Below are 19,876 nucleotides of genomic sequence, written 5' to 3' on the forward strand. Positions count from 1 at the left end.
GGATGTGTTAGTCACTCAGAGGCTTAGGCACTATGAAGAGAAGCTAGTGCTTAACAGAGTGTTTGTCTGGGCAGCTGGGTCCACTGGAGATGCTACACTCGGCCTGAGGGTTCCAGACCTGCTTCTAGATGTTGGAGGTGGCACAAGGGGTGGGGAAGTGAGGCTTTCATTCCACTATTTAGGGGGGAAAAAAAGCAACTAGTCATGTTTCTAAATATGTCTGAGTGCTCAAAAACTAAGTAGAGCCCTGCAGTGAAGCCCCTGCAGACCTTTAAGACCCCTTCGGTGCACAGAGCTATGATCTGTTCCACACTGGGACCATTAATTGTCCTCTGGTTCTTGACATTTGTTTTGCAGGTGACAGAACCCCATACCCTGTGACTTCTGATTCTTGCTTGTCAGTGTGCCCCTTTCTCGCACTCTGGATGATGTCAGAGCAGGACCTGGCGGATGTGGTTCAGATTGCAGTGGAAGACCTGAGTCCTGACCACCCAGGTACAGCATGGGACAGTAGATGACTGTTGCTCCCCCTGTCTTTCCAGTATCAAAGCCACCATGCTGGACTTCGTTTCCCAGGAAAGCAGACACAGCAGTGATGTCAGCCCTGTGTGAAAATTCAAATCATAGGATGTAAGCAGGGCTGCCTGCATGTGCATGTACACACATACACACACACACACACACACACACACACACACACACACACACAGAGAGGTGCGTGCCCACACACCCACACACTTATTTATTTCTGGAAAAACGGGTTAAGGCCATTGCCCTAGAGGGCTGCTGTGTGTTGGCAAGGAAGGAGGCAAGGCTCACACAGGTCTGTAAGTAGTAGTCTTGTCCTTTCTACTGTGCATGCGCACACAGAGGCTGGGGAAATTCACAGGCAATCAGTGTGAGAAAAAGTGAACTAGTTACATGAAGACATTCATGGCATAAAGGTCAGTAAAGATGCTGAGCACAGAATTCTGGGAAGGTGGCCTGTGTCAGGCTAGAGCAGTGACTCAGTGGCTAGGAGTACTTTCTCTCTTCCAGAGGACCTGGCCTTTGTTCCCATGTTGGACAGCTCACAACCACCTGTAACTCCAGCTCCAGGGGAGCTGGTGCCCTCTTCTGGCTTTTGAGGGCGCCCCACACATACATATTCACATAGATATATACACATAAATAAAAGGAAACCTTACGGAAATGATTGCTCCTGTGTAGAGAAAAGGTCTAGCTGGTGCAGGTCAGTAGAGGTGCCATTTGCAGAGATTAAGGTTCAGTGGTCATCACTTTACTACTGGTTTGTCCTTGCCTGTAGATGAGATGGGGAGGTGATGGTACTGCAGAGGCTGGAATTGGGGTTACCTCGCTAATCTGAAAGCAGGTCTTCAAGGTCAGCAGGAACTGGTCATGGGTGGTGCTGGAGCAGCTTCAGCGTCCACATAACTCCATGTTGCCTGTGCTAGTTTGGGGCCTATGACATGCAGAGAGGGTTGTGGCTGTCAGTACACACATGCCTCTCAGCGTGGAGAGTGGGCCCAGGACCCTCAGGCCAGGTGAGGGTGCTTTTGATTTTACTGTGAAGGAGCCAGCAGTCACACTAAGTAAAAGGAAGAGGTCACAAATGAAGGTCAGTGTTTGCCTGCTGGGCTCTGCAGAGTACTGATGGGTAGGCTGGATAGGGAGGGACCTGTGTCTGCCTGCCTGAGAATTTTAACAAAGAAACGGGCTGTGCCATTTTTCATCAGCCTTAAGATGCAGCACTGTGCTTGGCTGTAGTGGCAAAGAGCCTGGAGAAATGCAGCATGCTCACTCCAGTTTCTGTCTCTGTGGTTGCTTTACAGTTGTTTTGGAGAATCATGTCGTGACAGATGATGATGAACCTGCTTTGAAGCGCCAGCGACTAGAGATCAATTGCCAGGATCCCTCTATAAAGGTGCGTGTGGCTCCTGTATGCACTGTGTCATTTTCTACCATCAACCTGGGCTTAGAATAGCAGAGCCAACCCTCTTGCAACTCTGAAGTGGCAGGGTTACACCTTCTGGAGTTCTAGGGGAGGTTCCCCTGCCTCCTCTGTGCTGTGACCTAAGGTCTCAGCCTTGTCACTGCAGTCCACGCCTGAGGCCTACCCTCATCCAGGCCCAAATGGGTCATTTATTTAAATGCATGTGCAAAGACCCTCTTTTCAGATGAGGCCACAGGAAGGGCCTGGGCTTGTAGTATGGAGAGGCCACTGAATGCTGCATAAAAGCACAGGGCAGGTTCTCCCAGCAAAAGACAGGAGGAAACACTAGATTCTTCCTGTGCCTGCACAAGCCTGCCTCAGGAGGGAGGAGAGCTGGAGGTCACTGTGGCCCACCCCCAGGCCCTGAGGTCTGCTGGATGGGGTTGGGGGTTCCTCAGTCAGTTGATGAATTGCTTCCAGATTTGCTTATTTGGGATCCAGTGTCTGCAGAGCAAGAGGTAAATATTATCACAGGAGAAAAGTTTACAAGAGTGACACAGATGACACCAATCCTTCTCACAGGCTTCTCTGTGTCGAGGGCGACTTCTCAGTTCACTCTGGTAACAAGGAGGTTGTGCCAGCTGAAGTTGGGAACTGAAAATCCACTCAGGCCAGAAGTGGTGGCACACGTCTTTAATCCTGGCACTTGAGAGGCAGAGGCAGGCAGATCTCTGAGTTTGTGGCTAGCCTTCTGTACATAATGAGTTCTGGGACAGCCAGGGCTACATTAGAAAGATACTATCTCAAAAAAAAAAAAAAAAAAAAAAAAAGTTCAGTGAAATTCACCTTGAGAACAGTGTACAGAAGGACAGCATCAGATCTCAAAGTCAACTGTGACCTTAACTGTATCATAGAACACATTTTTAAACAATAGAGAAGCAGACCATGCAGGAAAGCGGCTGCCTGGGTTCTGCTAAACACACTGTGTATGTGTGCTGTCACATGCAGCCATGTGCTGTCACACACTGTGCATGTGTGCTGTCACACACAGCCATGTGCTGTCACACACTGTGTATGTGTGCTGTCACATGCAGCCATGTGCTGTCACACACTGTGCATGTGTGCTGTCACACGCAGCCATGTGCTGTCATACACTGTGCATGTGTGCTGTCACACGCAGCCATGTGCTGTCATACACTGTGTGCTGTCACACGCAGCCATGTGCTGTCACACACTGTGCATGTGTGCTGTCACACGCAGCCATGTGCTGTCATACACTATTTGTGTGCTGTCACACGCAGCCATGTGCTGTCACACACTGTGCATGTGTGCTGTCACACGCAGCCATGTGCTGTCACACACTGTGTATGTGTGCTGTCACACACAGCCATGTGCTGTCATACACTGTGTATGTGTGCTGTCACACGCAGCCATGTGCTGTCACACACTGTGTATGTGTGCTGTCACACGCAGCCATGTGCTGTCATACACTGTGTATGTGTGCTGTCACACGCAGCCATGTGCTGTCATACACTGTGTATGTGTGCTGTCACACGCAGCCATGTGCTGTCACACACTGTGCATGTGTGCTGTCACACGCAGCCATGTGCTGTCACACACTGTGCATGTGTGCTGTCACACGCAGCCATGTGCTGTCATACACTGTGTATGTGTGCTGTCACACGCAGCCATGTGCTGTCACACACTGTGTATGTGTGCTGTCACACGCAGCCATGTGCTGTCACACACTGTGCATGTGTGCTGTCACACGCAGCCATGTGCTGTCACACACTGTGCATGTGTGCTGTCACACGCAGCCATGTGCTGTCATACACTGTGTATGTGTGCTGTCACACGCAGCCATGTGCTGTCACACACTGTGTATGTGTGCTGTCACATGCAGCCATGTGCTGTCATACACTGTGTATGTGTGCTGTCACATGCAGCCATGTGCTGTCATACACTGTGCATGTGTGCTGTCACATGCAGCCATGTGCTGTCATACACTGTGCATGTGTGCTGTCACATGCAGCCATGTGCTGTCACACACTGTTTGTGTGCTGTCACACGCAGCCATGTGCTGTCATGGGATTGGAAGACATTCACATACCAAATTGCCAAAGTAATTCTCAACAGACAGGCCAGGGCTGTCTGTGGGCACCTGACCCGTGGGGCAGAGTTGGGAAGACACTGTCTCTCTTCTTCCTTTGTGGGTTGCTTGAGATGTTGGTTAGTCTGTAACAGTGATTCTTCTTTCTCAGTTGGCCACCACTTAGTTCTGTCTCATGGTGTGTCTGCCTGCACTGCAGAGGTCGCCTCCATTGCTAACTGAGTGGACACTTGGGGACGAGCCCAGAGTTGCTGCTTGTTTCCTTGCTCGCACACAGTCTAGCCTGTAGACAGCATGCTTAGCAGGGGAAGGTCAAGGTCTTTTCCTTAACCTTTTTCTTACTAGTGTCTTTCTGTGAAAAGAGACCTTTCAGACAGGGTTCAGGGTGCTGGTTAATGACAGGAAATAATAGGAGTAAAGCCGCAGCATCTAAAGAAGAAGAATATTCTCTAACTCCTGCTGGGTCTGGCAGAGGATGTGCTGAGTAGAGGTAGATGAGAGGGCTTTGGGTGTGCAGCACTTTGCCATGGCTGTTCCTAACTGCTGTGCATAGCCGGGAAATAGAGCAGGCTCAGAGGTTTTCAGAGCCGAGTCTGGCTCCTTAGAATGCTCTGACCCATGCATTCATGCTTTGCCACACCCGTTGGTGGTGCTGTAGTCTAGGCCTCCAGCTGCTGTGACTGTGATACTGCTCTGGGATTCTCTTTCAAACTAGAGTAGAGACGGCTGCCACTAACTTGGACCAGGTGCAGAGGGGCACGCCATTCTGCCTGCCTGTGCTCTGACATCCAGCGTCAGCCTGAGCTGCTTCCTCTGCTCTCATAGGCTAACACCTTCTTTCTGATGTGTCCCTGAGGCTGCATTTCTCTTCCAGTCAAATCCTTCTCATTGTGTTTTCTTCAGAGGCTGCTGGCCTTGTTCCTACATTTCCTGTTAACACCAGCACCTTGAACGCTGGCTTAGAGGTCTCTTTTCACAGTAGAATTCCTGTGTGTGTCATGTATCTGGTAGCTTCTGACAGGACTGTGACAGGACTGGCACTTGGGGAGCAAAGCCATTCCCTCAGCTGTGCATGTGCATGTGGCTGGCTGCTAGCTTTGAGCTTGGTAGTTGGAAACTGCTCCTTTAGACCACTAGGTGGCACACTTGATATTTAGAAGGTCCCTGGAAGGGGTCATTGACAGATTTCAGTGAGGTACATCTGTGTTCAGCCATCTTTTTTGGTTTTCAGGGTTTGGATAGTAGGTATTATCTGTCAGCATTAGAAAGATTTTGTAGCTTTAATGTGTGGCTCCATGGATGAGCACAGTGACAAGCTTATTGCTCCATAGCCTCAGTGGAGGTGAGATTGCAAGGGGCTTGTTTGACACAGAGGGCTGGGCTCCTTACCAAATCCCTAGGCACAGCCCAGGGCCCCACACCAAATCCCTAGGCACAGCCCAGGGCCCCACACCAAATCCCTAGGCATAGCCCAGGGCCCCACACCGAATCCCTAGGCATGGCCCAGGGCCCCACACCGAATCCCTAGGCATGGCCCAGGGCCCCACACCAAATCCCTAGGCACGGCCCAGGGCTCATTCAGCTGAAATACTTTGGGTGGACTTAGGAGGCAGCTGTTTGTGGTCCATGGACTTGCTCCTCACAGTGGAAGACACCGACTCTGAAGCCTTTCTGTTTTCACTTGCAGTCTTTCCTGTACTCTATTAACCAGACGATATGTTTGCGGTTGGATAGCATTGAGGCCAAGCTGCAAGCTCTCGAGGCTACTTGCAAATCTCTGGAAGAGAAGCTAGACCTGGTCACCAATAAACAGCACAGTCCCATCCAGGTCCCCATGGTGGCTGGTTCCCCACTTGGCGCCACACAGACCTGCAACAAAGTACGATGGTAAGTCCAGAAGGGCCGAGGCTCCGCAGGCCCCTGGGAAAGTGCTCCTGTGCCAGCCCAGGCGCCACTGGTACTAATCTGCCCTAGCCCCGATATCTGCCCTGGTGCTTCCATGGGGCTGGTTTCACTTAGACCGAAACCAAACAGGCTCCGCCGGAACGGCCTGAGTTGCTCCAGCTTTCTTTCTTGGCTTAAGCAGCCGGACTCATCTTTCCCTGCACCTGGCCGTGAACTTGGCCCATGTATGTTGCTTCTTTTCTCTTTCTGTCTCTGGCTTCTCATTTCCTATATTTTCTTCAGGGGTAGCATTTATAATTTTTACTTGATCATAGCAAACTTTCCACTTAGCCTGAGACTTGACTTGTGCCTAATTTTTCAATAGGTTTGTGGCCTTCAAGAGAGCTTTGCATGGTTTGCACTCTGCTGGCATGGAAGTGTTCATGCCTGGCTCAGTGGGATGGACAGGTGCCTGAGAAGGTGCTCTCCTTACACTGGGTCTGTAGGCAGTGTGGCATGAGATCCTTGGGTGGCAGTGCCCACCCAGTGCTCCTGCTGTCTTTATTCTTTCCTACGGTGTCTAGGAGGAAGTCTGCTCATGGTAGTGGGCACAGTGTCATCTCTGTGCTCCAAGGCCTCCTCTTGTGCCTGGTGGGTCTAGGAAGAGCAGAACAGTAGGTGGCAACACCAGCCTCAGCAGCCTAAAGGACAGCAGTGGCTTTGCTGTGGTGTGGGTGGTTGGTGGGTGCCACCCTGCCTATGTGTGCTGGTAACTGGAGCAACAGTAGGTGGATTTAAAGGGGTATGTGGGAAGGGAGAGTAGGGGTTACTTTGTATAGTTTTGGGGTGTTCAAGAGTACCAGTGACTGCCTGTCCTCTTTTGAGATGCTTCCTGATGAGACCTGTTGGGTGGACCCATTTAGTGCCTCTGGTAACTCTCAAGAGCACCTCAGATTCATTCTGTTCTCACTCTGTGGTCTAGTGTCTCAGGAGAGGCAGGGTTGCTCTTATGACTGATGTGGGCTGCACAGCTCATCACATCTCCCTCCCCTCCCCGACCCCCAATTTGTACACAGTGTCTGTGCAGGCTGTCTTTTGAAATGCTCCTTTGTCCCCAAACATAATGTTGTAAATATAGCTTTAAGAGTTAATGGAGTGGCCTGCTCCTCAAGGGGAGGCATGAAAGGACAGCAGTGTATGGAAGAGTCTTAAGCATGCAGTTGTGAACAGAGATGTAGCCTGGAGGCAGGAGTTGTAGATATCACCAACTGGCAGTGGAATATTCCAGAATGCCGAGTTCTTTGTGCCATTTCCAGTGAAGCAAAGTGTAGTTCTTTCTAGACTGGTATCAGTAGTCAAGTTCCTAGAAAGTTCAAGTTACATAAAAACTGCAGGACGTCTTCTGTGTGAATTCTACCTGGGCCAGGGTTCTGGTCAGACATACAGTCCTCATGTGAATGCTCAGAACCTGGGGTGTTAGTGAGGGAGGGTTTTGTGTTAGTTGTCTCAGGCATTGAAGGACACCTTAGCCTCCTTGGTCACACCTAGACTCTAATGGCACTTTGTATTGGTAGCCATGTTTGTCACACTGACTCTAGAGCTTTCGGGCCTGCAGCAAACAGCACTGTTGTCCCCAGGGTGACATAGAAGATCAGTGATCTTTGCTTCTTCTAAGATAATGCCTATTCTGGGGACAGCACCTCAGTCTTTGTCACTCTTGGAACATGGTGTCTTCAGGAGCTGGGGAAGTGCTGACAACATCTGTTTTCTCTGTTCTAGTTCTGCCAGGTTATGGGAGGAGCAGGAGTGGAAGAGAGTCAGGTTTTTGTAGCCTGACCTTAAGGGCACATGCTTTGGAGTTCTGTCTGTTGGGGAGCACTGAGTGCCAAGGTCACCTAGTTGGACATTCTCAGGGTCCAGACATCCAAGTCCCAGTTTCCTCATTAGAAAGATGAGAGCTGGGACACTACCTGGGTGTGGTGGTGACAGGGCCACATTCTCCAGAAGGTTCAGGAAACTTGAGAGCAGCCTGGAGGACGAGAGCAGAATCCCAGGATTCCATCAATAGATGGATGACGTCATTGATACAGATGCAGGAAGAAATGAGAAGTGTTACACAGAACCTGGGCAGTGGGCCATAAACTGGCTTCTAGAACTATCTAAAAGGCAGCACTATACTGGATGGTGAGGTGCTGCGTTTTGCTTACCTGGTGCCTCTGAGGAGGAGGAGTGCGTACGTAGCTGAACGATCTCTGTCCAGATCATGCAGTCTGATAAAGAACTTAGAAACCTTGGGCCACTACTTGCTGACTCTGAGTGTGACTCAGGACTAACATAGGAGCCATCACCAGAGTCTTTCAGCTCTAGGAGGCCTCAGCAGAGTGCCTAGAGACTTTCTGGAAGGACACTGCCTCGCATTGGGAGAAGCTGCTGAGGTCCAGATCTAGCAGGAGGTAGTACCCAAGGCCCTTTCTCTGCTCTGGAAATCTATGCCCCCTGCTGGTTATTCGACACCTGCCTGGACAAGGCTGAGGCTGCCGGGCTCCAAGGGTGCTCTTCTAATTGTTTGTGCTCCTTGGCAGACAGCAGGCAATGGAACACTGCCAACCTCAGCTGGCATGGCGTCCAGATTTTCAGATTCTGCACCTGAATGAGCAAATTCAAGAAAAAAAGAAAAGAAGGCCTGTTTTCTTTGATGCCAAAGCTTCATCATGATAAAAATGTTTGTGAGGGTACAGGGATGGGGCTTCATCCAGCAGTGACATTGGGTTCCAGAGATGGAAATGGACTTATCATGTTGTGCCTGGCTTCTCCCTCCTGCAGGCATGCTGTGAGTCTGACTTCACATAGGTAGATGTACATGCAGGGATGGCAGTGAGGTATTTTAATGCTGAAGACGTTTGGAGAAACAGTAGTTGTTGAAGCATCTGCATTGTTGTGGAAGCCAGTGGTTTGTTGAGCCAACTTTTAATGCTGGGCTTCAAGCATTCTCATAAGGCCAGTACTGTGTTGCCTAACCAAAAGGCCTCAAGGGCCAGCACAGGCAGCGAGACACAGACTGATGACAGAGCAGGAGTGTTGCTACAGTGCAGGTACAGTCCAAGAGCCATGCAGGCAGCACCCAGACAGAGGCAGGGTGTTCCTCCAGGGTTGGCCTGTGGAACACAGTGCTTGACAACTCAACAACTGTTAGAACCAAACATTTCTGATTGTATTTAACTAAGAGATTTTAAAAATTATTATTATTTTTAAAAGCAGTAGATTTTTCTTTTCTTTAAAAGGTTTAAAATTAGGATTGGAGAGATGGTTCAGTGGGTAGAACCAGTGGGTTAAATCATTGCCAGCACTGTGTAAACCCAACATAGTAGCATATGACTGTCATCCCCACAGTCAGGAGGTAGAAACTGGAGGGTAAGAAGTTCAAGGTTATCCGTGACTACATAGGAGCTTGGGGCCAGCCTGGGCTACATAAGACTGTGTCTCAAAAGCAAAACTAGACAAAATAAAATAAAACAACACACACACATACAAGGATTTTGTATAACAGTGGTCCCCCCCCCCAAAAAAAAAAAAAGTGATTTAAAGCTTCCTTTTGTGCAGTGGGGCAAAACTTCCTCAGGAGAATTCTTCTTCTTTTCTTTCCCTTTCTCTGAACTGACTTTCTAAATGTTAATGAAGATTTAAACTCCCTGTAGCAATCTGGCTGCCAACTCTGAGTTGCTGGTGACCTTTTGTTTTCCTGTTAAAGGAAGCTGATCTGGTTCCTAGCTTACCTGCTTCTTGGAGAGAGCTGGTCTCTTGCTTAACTTTGTCTGGTGAGTGCTGTGGGGATCTGTCTCACGCTTCAGCACTCTCAGTTAGAAGCCTCTACTCTGTAGGCTGAGAGTGTGCAGGCCCAAGGTAGGGCTGTTGGACTGTGGAGCGCCTGGTCTCTCAGCATGATGGGTGTGTTTACTTCTTATCTGATTTTGAGTTCTAGATGCTTCAGTTTAATGCCACACTTGATCTTCCTGCAGGGCCTGTGCTGCCTTGTACAACCGCACGTTCCTCTGTACACTTCAGGGCTGTTAACTAAAGGAGGGAGCACACAGTTCACACAGGAAGGTGGGGCGTCCTTAGCAAACCCTGCTGACTCAGACACGCTCCAGCCCTCAAGGCCAACACAGTAAAGCGAACTGTCCTGCTAGACTATGGTCCGGCCAGCAGCTCAGTGGACTTCCCCAGTACCTGACGATGCTGGAGAACTAGAGCTGGTGTCTTTGAAGGGAATTGTGTTGGCTCTGGGAAGTGCTGATGAGCATGTCCACCCAAGGAGGTTTCACAGACACAGTGAATCTTCTCATCTGTGTGTCAGGTCTTTAGTTTCTCCTTGTTGTACATAACCTATATTTCTAAGTACTTTATACTTATGCTAGCCTGGCCTGCCTCCTGCCTTCCCCTCCTGAGGCTGTGAGCACAGGCATGTGCCATGTTTTGTGTATGATGCATGGGGCTCAGACCCAGGACTGTGCATGGTAGGTGAGCTCTCTACTGACTGAGCTGCATTCTCAGCTCCCATAAATATTTAAAACAATGACTTACATGTATGTGGTTTGAGCATCGTGTATGTGCTGGAAAAGGGTGTTGGCTCCCTCTGTAGTTAGTGTTTGGGAGCTCCTTGATGTGGGCGCCAGGAACTAATCTTGTGTCATGAAAGAGCCATGACCCATCTCTTCCCATGAGTCTTTACATTTCAGTTTCCAGTTGTTTGCTCATTTCTGAATTCACCTCCCAACACTGCATGAAATCTGGCACATACTAGGTGGCAGTTATACCTTTGTGGCCTATCTCCAGTTCCTAAAGCTTATTTATTTTAGTAGCTTTTCTTTAGGATTTGAAAAGAAATGAGCCTGGCATGTGGTGTACTTTTGATCTCAACGTTTTAAAAGGCTAAGGCTAGAGGCTGCTGCCACTTGGAGGCCAACTTGGCTTATGCAACAAGACCTGCTGACTGGAGTTTTCCCTTCTCTTACAGGATTTCTATGCCTTTACTGTATCTGCTCTGAGCTCATTCCCATGCAGTCTGTCCTTCTGTTTGCCTTGATACACTTTTGTTTTCTGAAGGTGCTCCATAGACCAAGTTCTGGTTCATCTTCAGGAAGAACTTTCCCTACACTTTCCCGAAAACTGTCCTCATGTGATAAGACACTGTATAGTATTAGTAGTAAAAAGAAAAGTTTGCCAGGGCAGCCATCTGGATTAATGTTTCTCATTCAGGAGGCCTGGAATTCACAGATGTCTTCCTGCCTTAGTCTCTCCAGCCTGGGATTATAGACATGAGCCACTATAATTGGCTTAGGGAGAGACTTCTCTGACATCTGTGTCTCCCATCAGAAGATGGGGATAAAGTGAAGGCTACAGTACTGTGACTAGGGTGACTCATGAACAGGGTTCAACAGTACTGTAAGCTTCAGTGGCTCTGAGCTGTAAAGAGTTGTAAGTTCCTGGGATGCTGGCCACACCCCAGGAAACCTCAGTGCTTAATGTCAGCTTCTGACTGGTGGGTGAGGTGGCTCGAGACCCCCTCTGTTTGTTGTACGCTTAGTGCTGCCTGCTGGCTCTCCATCTTTCTGTCTTCTTTGGGATGTTGGCCAGCTGTATGAAGACCCCAGAGCCCCAAGACACTTAGTTCATAAATTTAGCTTAAGTTTATGTGGGCCTGAAGCAGCAGACTTCGGTTGTGGCTGATGGTCTTGGGGTGCTGGCAGTGATTCTTGAACAAATTAGACACAAGGCCACCACCAGAAGCCAGAGGTGCTAAGTGGACACTGTAGCAGGATCAGCAGGTGTGAAGGAAGGCGGCTCAGCAGATCTGTGTCTGTCGTTAGTGCCTGCGTGCATGAGTAGGCACGTGCGCGCGTGCGTGTGCATGTGTGTGTGTGTGTGTGTGTGTGTGTGTAACTTGGAAGTTGTGTAGTTTTGTTTGTTTGTTTTGTTGTTTTTAAAGCCAGAGGGCTCATGAGAATTGCCCAGGGCAACTGTAAAGTAAAAAGAGGTCTTAAGTTCTCTTAAGGGGGCTCTGCCTTCTCCTAGAATGTTAGAAGAGAACATTGGGTTTATATCTAACTTATGCCTGGACAGCTCTGTGGTCTCACGCTGGTGAGATGTCTTTCTGAGCTGCTGTCTGTGGCAGAGGCACTGAGATGCCCTGTCTGTGTTTTGGCTACAGCCTCTTTAGAAGATACTGCATTGCCTCATCTTCTCCACCCACCCCCTCGTGTGTGTGTGTGTGTGTGTGTGTGTGTGTGTGTGTGTGTGTGTGATACTCAGTGTTTCATCTCATGCTGTTATGTAGAAGGCACCCTGTGTTCTGTGTCACAGTACTTGGGGTGAGTAACACACTTGTCTTGAAGCCTTTGTGGCCAGTGCTTGTCATCTTTCTGTGCTACCAGGCTGATTGTGGACACTCCTCTGACCACAGGAAGTGAAAGGACCTTGTTTATACCTGTCCCATGGCTGCTGCCTTGCTACATATAGAGCATGTTTTACTACTGAATAATATGTAAAGGTGAGAATATTCAGCGTGTGTAACTTCAGCCACAAATTAACATCACGTAAGAATTGAACAATCAGGCCAGATGTGACTGTACTTGCCTGTAATTCTAGCACTTGAGATGTGGAGGCTAGAGAGTTGTAAGTTTGAGCCTAGCTTAGACCCCATCCCCCTCCAAAAGTCCCAGCAGTCTATGGGTCATATCCTTTCCTTTTTTCAAAATTCCCATTAAGTTTTATGAAAAGATTGTTGTTTTGTCTGTGAGTGTTTTACCTGTTCGTTTGTAAGCATGCCGTGTGTGTAGCACCCATGGAGGCGGAAGAGTGCACCAGACCCCCAGGAATCGGAGGCATAGCTAGCTGATTGTCACCCATAACGCGGATGCTGGGAACTGAACTTGGCTTCTCTGCAAGAGCAGCCAGTGCCCTTAACTGCTGAGCTGTGTCTTCAGCCCTTATCTCATTAAGCTTTTATTTAACAGAAAAATACATAAACTGGGATGGGGGATGGGAATGGGGGTGGGGATGGGAAGGGCACTGAGAGGGGGACAGGGGAGATGCAAATAAATATACAAGTATAAATTTAAATAAAGGAAAATAGACAGTTATGAGTATGAGTAGCTAATTCAGGATTGTAAAGGAGTGGATAGAGATCAAATCATAAAAAAGAATTTCAACAGTACAGACCAAGTAGGGAATAGACAGCTTGCTCCTGGCGCAAACTAGAGAGACTTATACTGTGGGGCAGCCCAGGGGAGACAAGGATGGAAGCCACTCTGCAGTTTACCCTTTTTACAGTCAGTTCTGCAGTAGAAGAAGACCTGGACAGGAGTTCCTGTAAAGGTAGACACACCACAGATGAGCTGTGAGGTCACAGGAGGGCTTTGGGGGCTAGAACCAGGCAGAAAGGCTCCTTAAGTCTGATTGAGGCAGGTAGGCAGGCAGGTGATAGGTTGATCTGGGAGAGAATGACACAGACAAGTGACAATGTTCTAAAGCCAGAATGCTCTAAACACGGCAGTAAATGAAGTTACTGTGAGACCAGCCTGAGGGACGCCTGCCTGAGGGACGCCTGCAAGTCTTCAGCTTCTTGGCCATAGAATATGCCAGTCAGAGCTGTGGTGGTGGTGGAATTGGGGGGGGGGAGGGATAGGGTGGGAGTAGGGTGTTGTGGGGGTAGGATGGCGCGGGTGGGGTTGTGTGGGGATGAGGTGGTGGTGGGGTGGGATAGGGTGATGGCGGTGGTGGCAGCAGCTGCAGCAGCACTTGTACACTGTTAAGATGAAACAAAGACGATAGATAACCCTTGATGGCAGAAGGGAGAATGTGGAAGACAGGAGCTCTCCATGCCGGAGGAGGGCCGCGTCTCAGAAGCTGGGTGTTCTTCCTGCATGGCCCAGCAGTGGTGCTCAGGACCATGTGTGCTTATGATCAGTGCACAGTCATGAAGAACCCTGCAGACACTCTTACCCCTTCTCAGTGGGCAAGGCTGATGGACACTTCCGTGCAGTGCAGCAGATCTCACCCATTGGAGCTACAGCTGTGAGCTGCTCCCATCACTGGCCTGCAGGCTCCTTCACATAGCATTCTTTACGGACAAACACAGATGATCCTCTAGAGAGATCCCAGGAGGTGGCAGAGCAGGGCTGTTTCTAGGAAAGGGACATTGTTGGACCTGTGGAGGGGACTACACTGCCCAGAGCCACACAGGCGCCTGTGTGGAGGAGGATGGCATCTGAAGGAGGCTTGCCTCTCACTCACGCATGGGTTCAGGGTTGCTGGCTACTGTTGCTTTCGGTCCAGACTACATGGATTTCATAGCTGGGGACAGTGTTCACAAGCCTCTGTGTGCTACTAGGAAATTTATAATTACTTCACAACATTGAATGTATGGGGCTTGTGTGTGCACATGGCTGTTGTGTGTGTGCATGTGTGTGTGTATGTTCCTACATGGTTTACTTTAGGAGCTGGTTCAAGAGCTGCTGAGCAAATGTGAAGTCTGGGGATGGCGTGTCAAGGTGCAGTAGAAAGGGGCTATCTCAGGCCAGAGGAGCGTAACCTCCTTCTGGAGGGCTCTGTAGTGGTCACTTCTCATACCCCATCACCTCTCCCTGACAGACCGCAGTGAACTAATGATATGTATTCCCATCTGTGAGTTCCCACCTCCAGCAGCTCCAGTTTTGTGTTTGACTAAGTCACTGGGATGGTAGCTCAGCCCAGGTACCCCAGAAAGTCACACAGGGGAATGAGGAAGCATGTGGTCTGTAGTCATATATACCTGTGGCATAAAAGGGGTAATGTTGTGTTCAGAAAGTTCAAATTCGGCCGGAAGGTGGTGGCGCACGCCTTTAATCCCAGCACTTGGGAGGCAGAGGCAGGTGGATTTCTGAGTTCGAGGCCAACCTGGTCTACAAAGTGAGTTCCAGGACAGCCAGGGCTACACAGAGAAACCCTGTCTTGAAAAACAAAACAAAACAAAACAAACAAACAAACAAAAAAAAAAAAACCAACAAAAAAAAGAAAGTTCAAATTCTCAGGCACCTGCAAATGTTTTCTTCATTTCCCATCCAGTTTGGTGACAAATGTCCTAGAAGCATTTGTTTGTGTGTATGTGACTCTCCAGAAGCATTTGTGTGTATGTGTATGTCACTCCAGAAGCATTTGTGTATATGTATGTGACTCTCCAGAAGCATATGTGTGTGTGTGTGTGTGTGTGTATGCGACTCTCCAGAAGCATTTGTGTGTATGTATGTGACTCTCCAGAAGCATTTGTGTGTATGTGTATGTCACTCCAGAAGCATTTGTGTATATGTATGTGACTCTCCAGAAGCATGTGTGTGTGTGTGTATGCGACTCTCCAGAAGCATTTGTGTGTATGTATGTGACTCTCCAGAAGCATTTGTGTGTATGTGTATGTCACTCCAGAAGCATTTGTGTATATGTATGTGACTCTCCAGAAGCATATGTGTGTGTGTGTGTGTGTGTGTATGCGACTCTCCAGAAGCATTTGTGTGTATGTATGTGACTCTCCAGAAGCATTTGTGTGTATGTGTATGTCATTCCAAAAACATTTGTGTGTATGTATGTGATTCTCCAGAAGCATTTGTATGTGTGTATGTGACTCTCCAGAAGCATTTGTGTATGTATGTCACTCCAGAAGCATTTGTATGTGTGGCTCTCCAAAAGCATTTGTGTGTATGTGTGTAACTCTTCAGAAGTGTGTGTGTGTGTGTGTGTGTGTGTGGCTCTCCAGCTTTTATGCATTTTTGTCACTTAATAGTATTGGGTGTTTTCTGGTTAATTTGTAGAGCTGTGGTTGATAGGATTGTGTGGTAGGTACCAGGTCATACAAGCCATTTCCATCTTGTGCCGTGAGTGTGGGAAGTGTGTATGCTGGAGGCCACACACCCACAGAAGCAGGCAGAAATCTCCTGGCTTACTTGGGATCCCTGTGGACACTCGATCTTAGTTTGTTACTTTAGGTGTCACCAGAGAATAAGTAGAATGAGAAACAAAATGGAGTGGCATGCTGGCACTTACACTTGCTTTTTAGTAAGGAAGTACCCTTTCCTCTGGACAAGGACCCTGGGTTTTCAGGTAATTTAACTGCTTCTTCAAGTGGCACTTCTTTTTAGCCCTGGCTCTTCACAGCAGTCCACACCTTAGACAACTCTGTGCCATAAAGTGCTCGGAAAGAGTTCCTTGAGAGCCAGCTGCTGGTCCTGCTCAGTCACACCCGTGCTGCTCCCACGTGAGGCTGAGCCTGGTGGTTCTTGGGCCATGGTCCATCTCTCCTATAATTTCTTCTCAGACCCAAGCTTCAAGGCAGGGCTGCCGATGGTGTGTGAGCATGTTTCCCTTTGCTGCCCGTGGGTTGGTTGCCTGCCCCCCTCTAGAGGGCAGATGCAGAGCGACGTGAGGAGGCAGCTATGAGACCAGCATGCCGTATCATAGTTTTGGAGGGATGTGGTTGAAAGAGGCTGGGGAGCTGGTTTAGTGGGTAAGCTCATGTTTCTGCAGTCATGAAGATCTGAGTTTAAATCCCTTGCTGACTTACCAGCCTAGCTGAATGGACGAGGTTACTATTCAGTGGTAGACCCTGCTTGAAAAGAGTAAGGCAGAGAGCTTACTGGAAGAAGACTCCAATACTGCTCTGGACTCTGCACACAATTCCCATGCATGTGGTGCACACACACACCCTGCCCATACACATCACACATACACACAAGGGGAAGATGAAAAAGAACCTGTTTTCATGTAAACCTGTTACTGGTATGACTTGCAGATGCGTAGGACAGAAGGGTGCCTTAGCCTGTCCTACCCACTCTGTTAAATGTCCACAGCCCACCCTGCCTACATTATGTATTTGGGTCAACCAAGAATACCAACCAGCAGGAGGCTGGAGAGCCCCATCTCCAGTAGTTGTTCTGGACTGGACCCCGCTCTTTGGTGTTGGCTCCAGGAGCTGACCGTGTTGAATGATTCATGTGCTCTGACAATGACTGTTGTTGTTTTAAGGTCTTCTTTTTCTTGTGATTCTTTTGTTTCATAGCGTCGTCCCCCAGACTACAGTAATACTCAACAATGATCGGCAGAACGCCATTGTAGCCAAGATGGAAGACCCATTGAGCAACAGGGCACCGGATTCCCTGGAAAATATCGTTAGCAAGTCAGTAGCCATCACCACCCCACCTCCCCTGCCACTATCATGAGGATAAGTGAGCGGTCGGTCCTGAGTCAGGGCTCAGTCTGAGCACATGTCCATGTCTGTAGTCACAGGTCCATTCTGTTAGAAACCACCAAAGTTTCTAGGTCAGGAAGGGCCAACCCGGTGCTTAGCAGTGGTGGGGTGAGACAGTACAAGGGTGGGCAGCTCTGAGGACCTCTGGGCTGGATCTGCTATGTGAAGAGGCTAGATATTGCATGTGGTCAGCTGACCACTCCCATCTGTCTGGTCTGCAGTTGACGCTCTTCTCCGTTTGGCAACTGATGTGCTTGTGTTGAGTTTGTGACTTTCTCCCTCATCCCTATCTTGAGATGTGTTGAATGGAGCTTCCACCAGAAGTGAAAGTGCACAGCAGCCATGCCCTGTGGAGCCTCTGCCGTGGCTCTGGCACCAGGGCTCAGGAAAGCTTGATCACCTTTAATTACCAGCAGTGTTCTCATAGAATCCTGTCTTGCTGTTTTTTTTTTCTCTGTGGGATGTGGCTCCTTCCAGCTTTGTTCTGGCTTCTTGTCCTGGCCCAGTTCTCTAGGAAGCAGGAGGCCTGGGGCTGCTGTGTGTGTGCTGTGTGGGATGCTGGAGGCTGGCCACTCTGGTGGGAAGAGGATGTGCCTCCTGGCCCCGCAATGAGGTCATGGGTGTGGAGTGTTGAGGAGCCAGTTCACCGTGGGTAGTTCTGTGGGGTCAAGTTCAGGAAGAACCTCCTGCCTCTGGGGATGCCCAGAGTTTTAAGGCCCCTTTGACTTTGCCGATGGGAATGAGAGCTTTGTTTCCTCTGTGGTGTATAGTAGGTCATAGTCCAAAATGTCGTCAGAGTCATTCAGAAAACAAATCAATCTTGGGTCTTGTTTGAGCACTTTCTGCTGCTAGCTGTTTGGCTGCTGCTGTGCTTCAGGGCCCTGCACCAAGAATGAATGGCTCCCGGAGGATTCCTGGCGTTCTTGATGGCCTTGGAAGTTGCTTCTAGGGTTTGTCTGTGGGGGTCACAGGGAGGTGGAGGTGTGTTGGGGGCTGAGTCATCTTGGGTGTCTGACAGCATGGATGATGGATGGATGGATGGGGACTCTTGACACATGGTGACCATTGTGCATGTGAGGATGGCCTCTAAGGTCTGAAAGCCGGATTCTAGGCTGAGTCTCAGTGAGTTACAGTTTTATTTATTTTGTGCTGTTTATATTTTAAGCGGTTGCTTTGTATTATGTGTCTTCTTGGTCTCGGACTGTTGCTGTGTTATGTTGCTGCTCATCTCCATGGAGGGTGCCTGTGGGGACATACCGCATGTTGGGGGACCCACCTTGTGCATTGGTCCATGCTCAGCTAGACACTGGGATAAGTCCACACAGCAGCGGGAGTCAGGGCTATCTCAGTGTACCACTCATGTCCTCTCACAGCCTGGGCTGCTGTGTTTGTTTCCCGCCAGCGCTGTTCCTGGGCGTCGGCAGAACACCATCGTAGTGAAAGTGCCTGGTCAGGACGACAGCCACAATGAAGATGGCGAGAGTGGGTCAGAGGCCAGCGACTCTGTGTCTAATTGCGGCCAGCCAGGAAGCCAGAACATCGGAAGCAATGTCACTCTCATCACGCTGAACTCTGAAGGTGCGTTCCCAGGGCCACCATGGCTGTGCCTTTGTGCTGTTCCTCTGGAAGGGGAGAAGAGAGACACAGGGCAGCATCTCACTTCAGACTCATTGCCGCTAGTCATGGCAGTACTGGCCACTAACTAACCTGTGGGTTAGTCACAGTCCTGCCTCCTTGCTCCAGGGTGGCTGCTTAGCAGGGAGCGTTAGGTCATCTGGATCGTGTCATAGGAGAATTATTGATACGGTGTGCTATGGAGGATATGTTTGTAGGATTAAGTCCTTTCGGTCCCCGTTTAGAGCCAAGAGTTACAAGCAGACAGATGGTTGTTGTCTTCTTGAGTATCTGTGTGCCTGAGGTCTGGAGTACCAGACTTTGAAGAGGTTATTGCTTAAGAATTCCAAATGCTTTATATAAACTTTGAAGTCAGTTGGTTCTCCTCCCAGGGCAATTGTGCTGCATTTTAGGGTGCTGGGGACTGGACCCAGGGCCTGTGTGTGCTTGGAAAGCATTCTGCCAGTGAGCTACATCCCAGCCCTCTGTTCACTCTCAGTCTTGAGATAGTATCTCACTCAGTTGTCTGGGCTGGCCTTGAATGTTGCTCTGCAGCTCAGGTAAGCCTTGACATTTCAGGCCTGCCACCTTACCCTCTAAAGTAGCTGGGATGACAGCCTGTGCCATTTCCTCTCACTGTAGTTTTAATTTAGGTAAGGTTTTAGAGATGGGGGACATAGAAGAGTGGTACGTGTTAAGCTGAGTTTCTGCCATGTCCTCTGTGTTGGTCGCTCCTCTTGCCTCCCATTGTTGAACTCGAAGAGTATGAGGAACATACTCACTCACAGGCCAGCTGGCCGAGCGCTTCAGAACAGGGTCTGTTAAGTAAGGGATTTAGTTGGGTTTCCATTCCCACAGTGTGGCATTTGGTAATTCCTAGAGGCCAGGCTAATCCTCCATGTAAAATCCTAAGCATTTAATTACAATGGGGAGGTGTTGTGTTTCAGTTATCACTGGTTCAGACTGCTCCCTCTGCAGCCCGTGGTTTCTGTAAATGTATCCCATGCCATACGCTACTGACCAGTCAGGACTTTTTGACAGCTTCCTGTGACAGATGCCCTTT

The 19,876-nt window shown here is 49.2% G+C and overlaps 1 protein-coding gene across 8 annotated transcripts in view; it reads left to right on the top strand.

Moving 5' to 3' along the window:
• Banp (BTG3 associated nuclear protein) overlaps positions 1-19,876 on the top strand; it is a 73,124-nt gene that overhangs the window by 22,205 nt on the left and 31,043 nt on the right. For 6 of the 8 annotated variants that reach the window (XM_034522265.2, XM_076915986.1, XM_076915989.1 and 3 more), the window contains 5 exons: positions 358-495; positions 1,833-1,924; positions 5,731-5,930; positions 17,011-17,127; positions 18,602-18,777. In XM_034522265.2, coding sequence (XP_034378156.1) covers positions 426-495; positions 1,833-1,924; positions 5,731-5,930; positions 17,011-17,127; positions 18,602-18,777 — 655 coding nt within the window. In that variant the 5' untranslated portion in view covers positions 358-425. The remainder of the gene's footprint in view (positions 1-357; positions 496-1,832; positions 1,925-5,730; positions 5,931-17,010; positions 17,128-18,601; positions 18,778-19,876) is intronic. The other 2 variants (XM_076915988.1, XM_076915984.1) reach the window with 1 other exon arrangement.

This window comes from Arvicanthis niloticus, chromosome 18 (assembly GCF_011762505.2).
Source record: "Arvicanthis niloticus isolate mArvNil1 chromosome 18, mArvNil1.pat.X, whole genome shotgun sequence".
NCBI lineage: Eukaryota > Metazoa > Chordata > Mammalia > Rodentia > Muridae > Arvicanthis > Arvicanthis niloticus.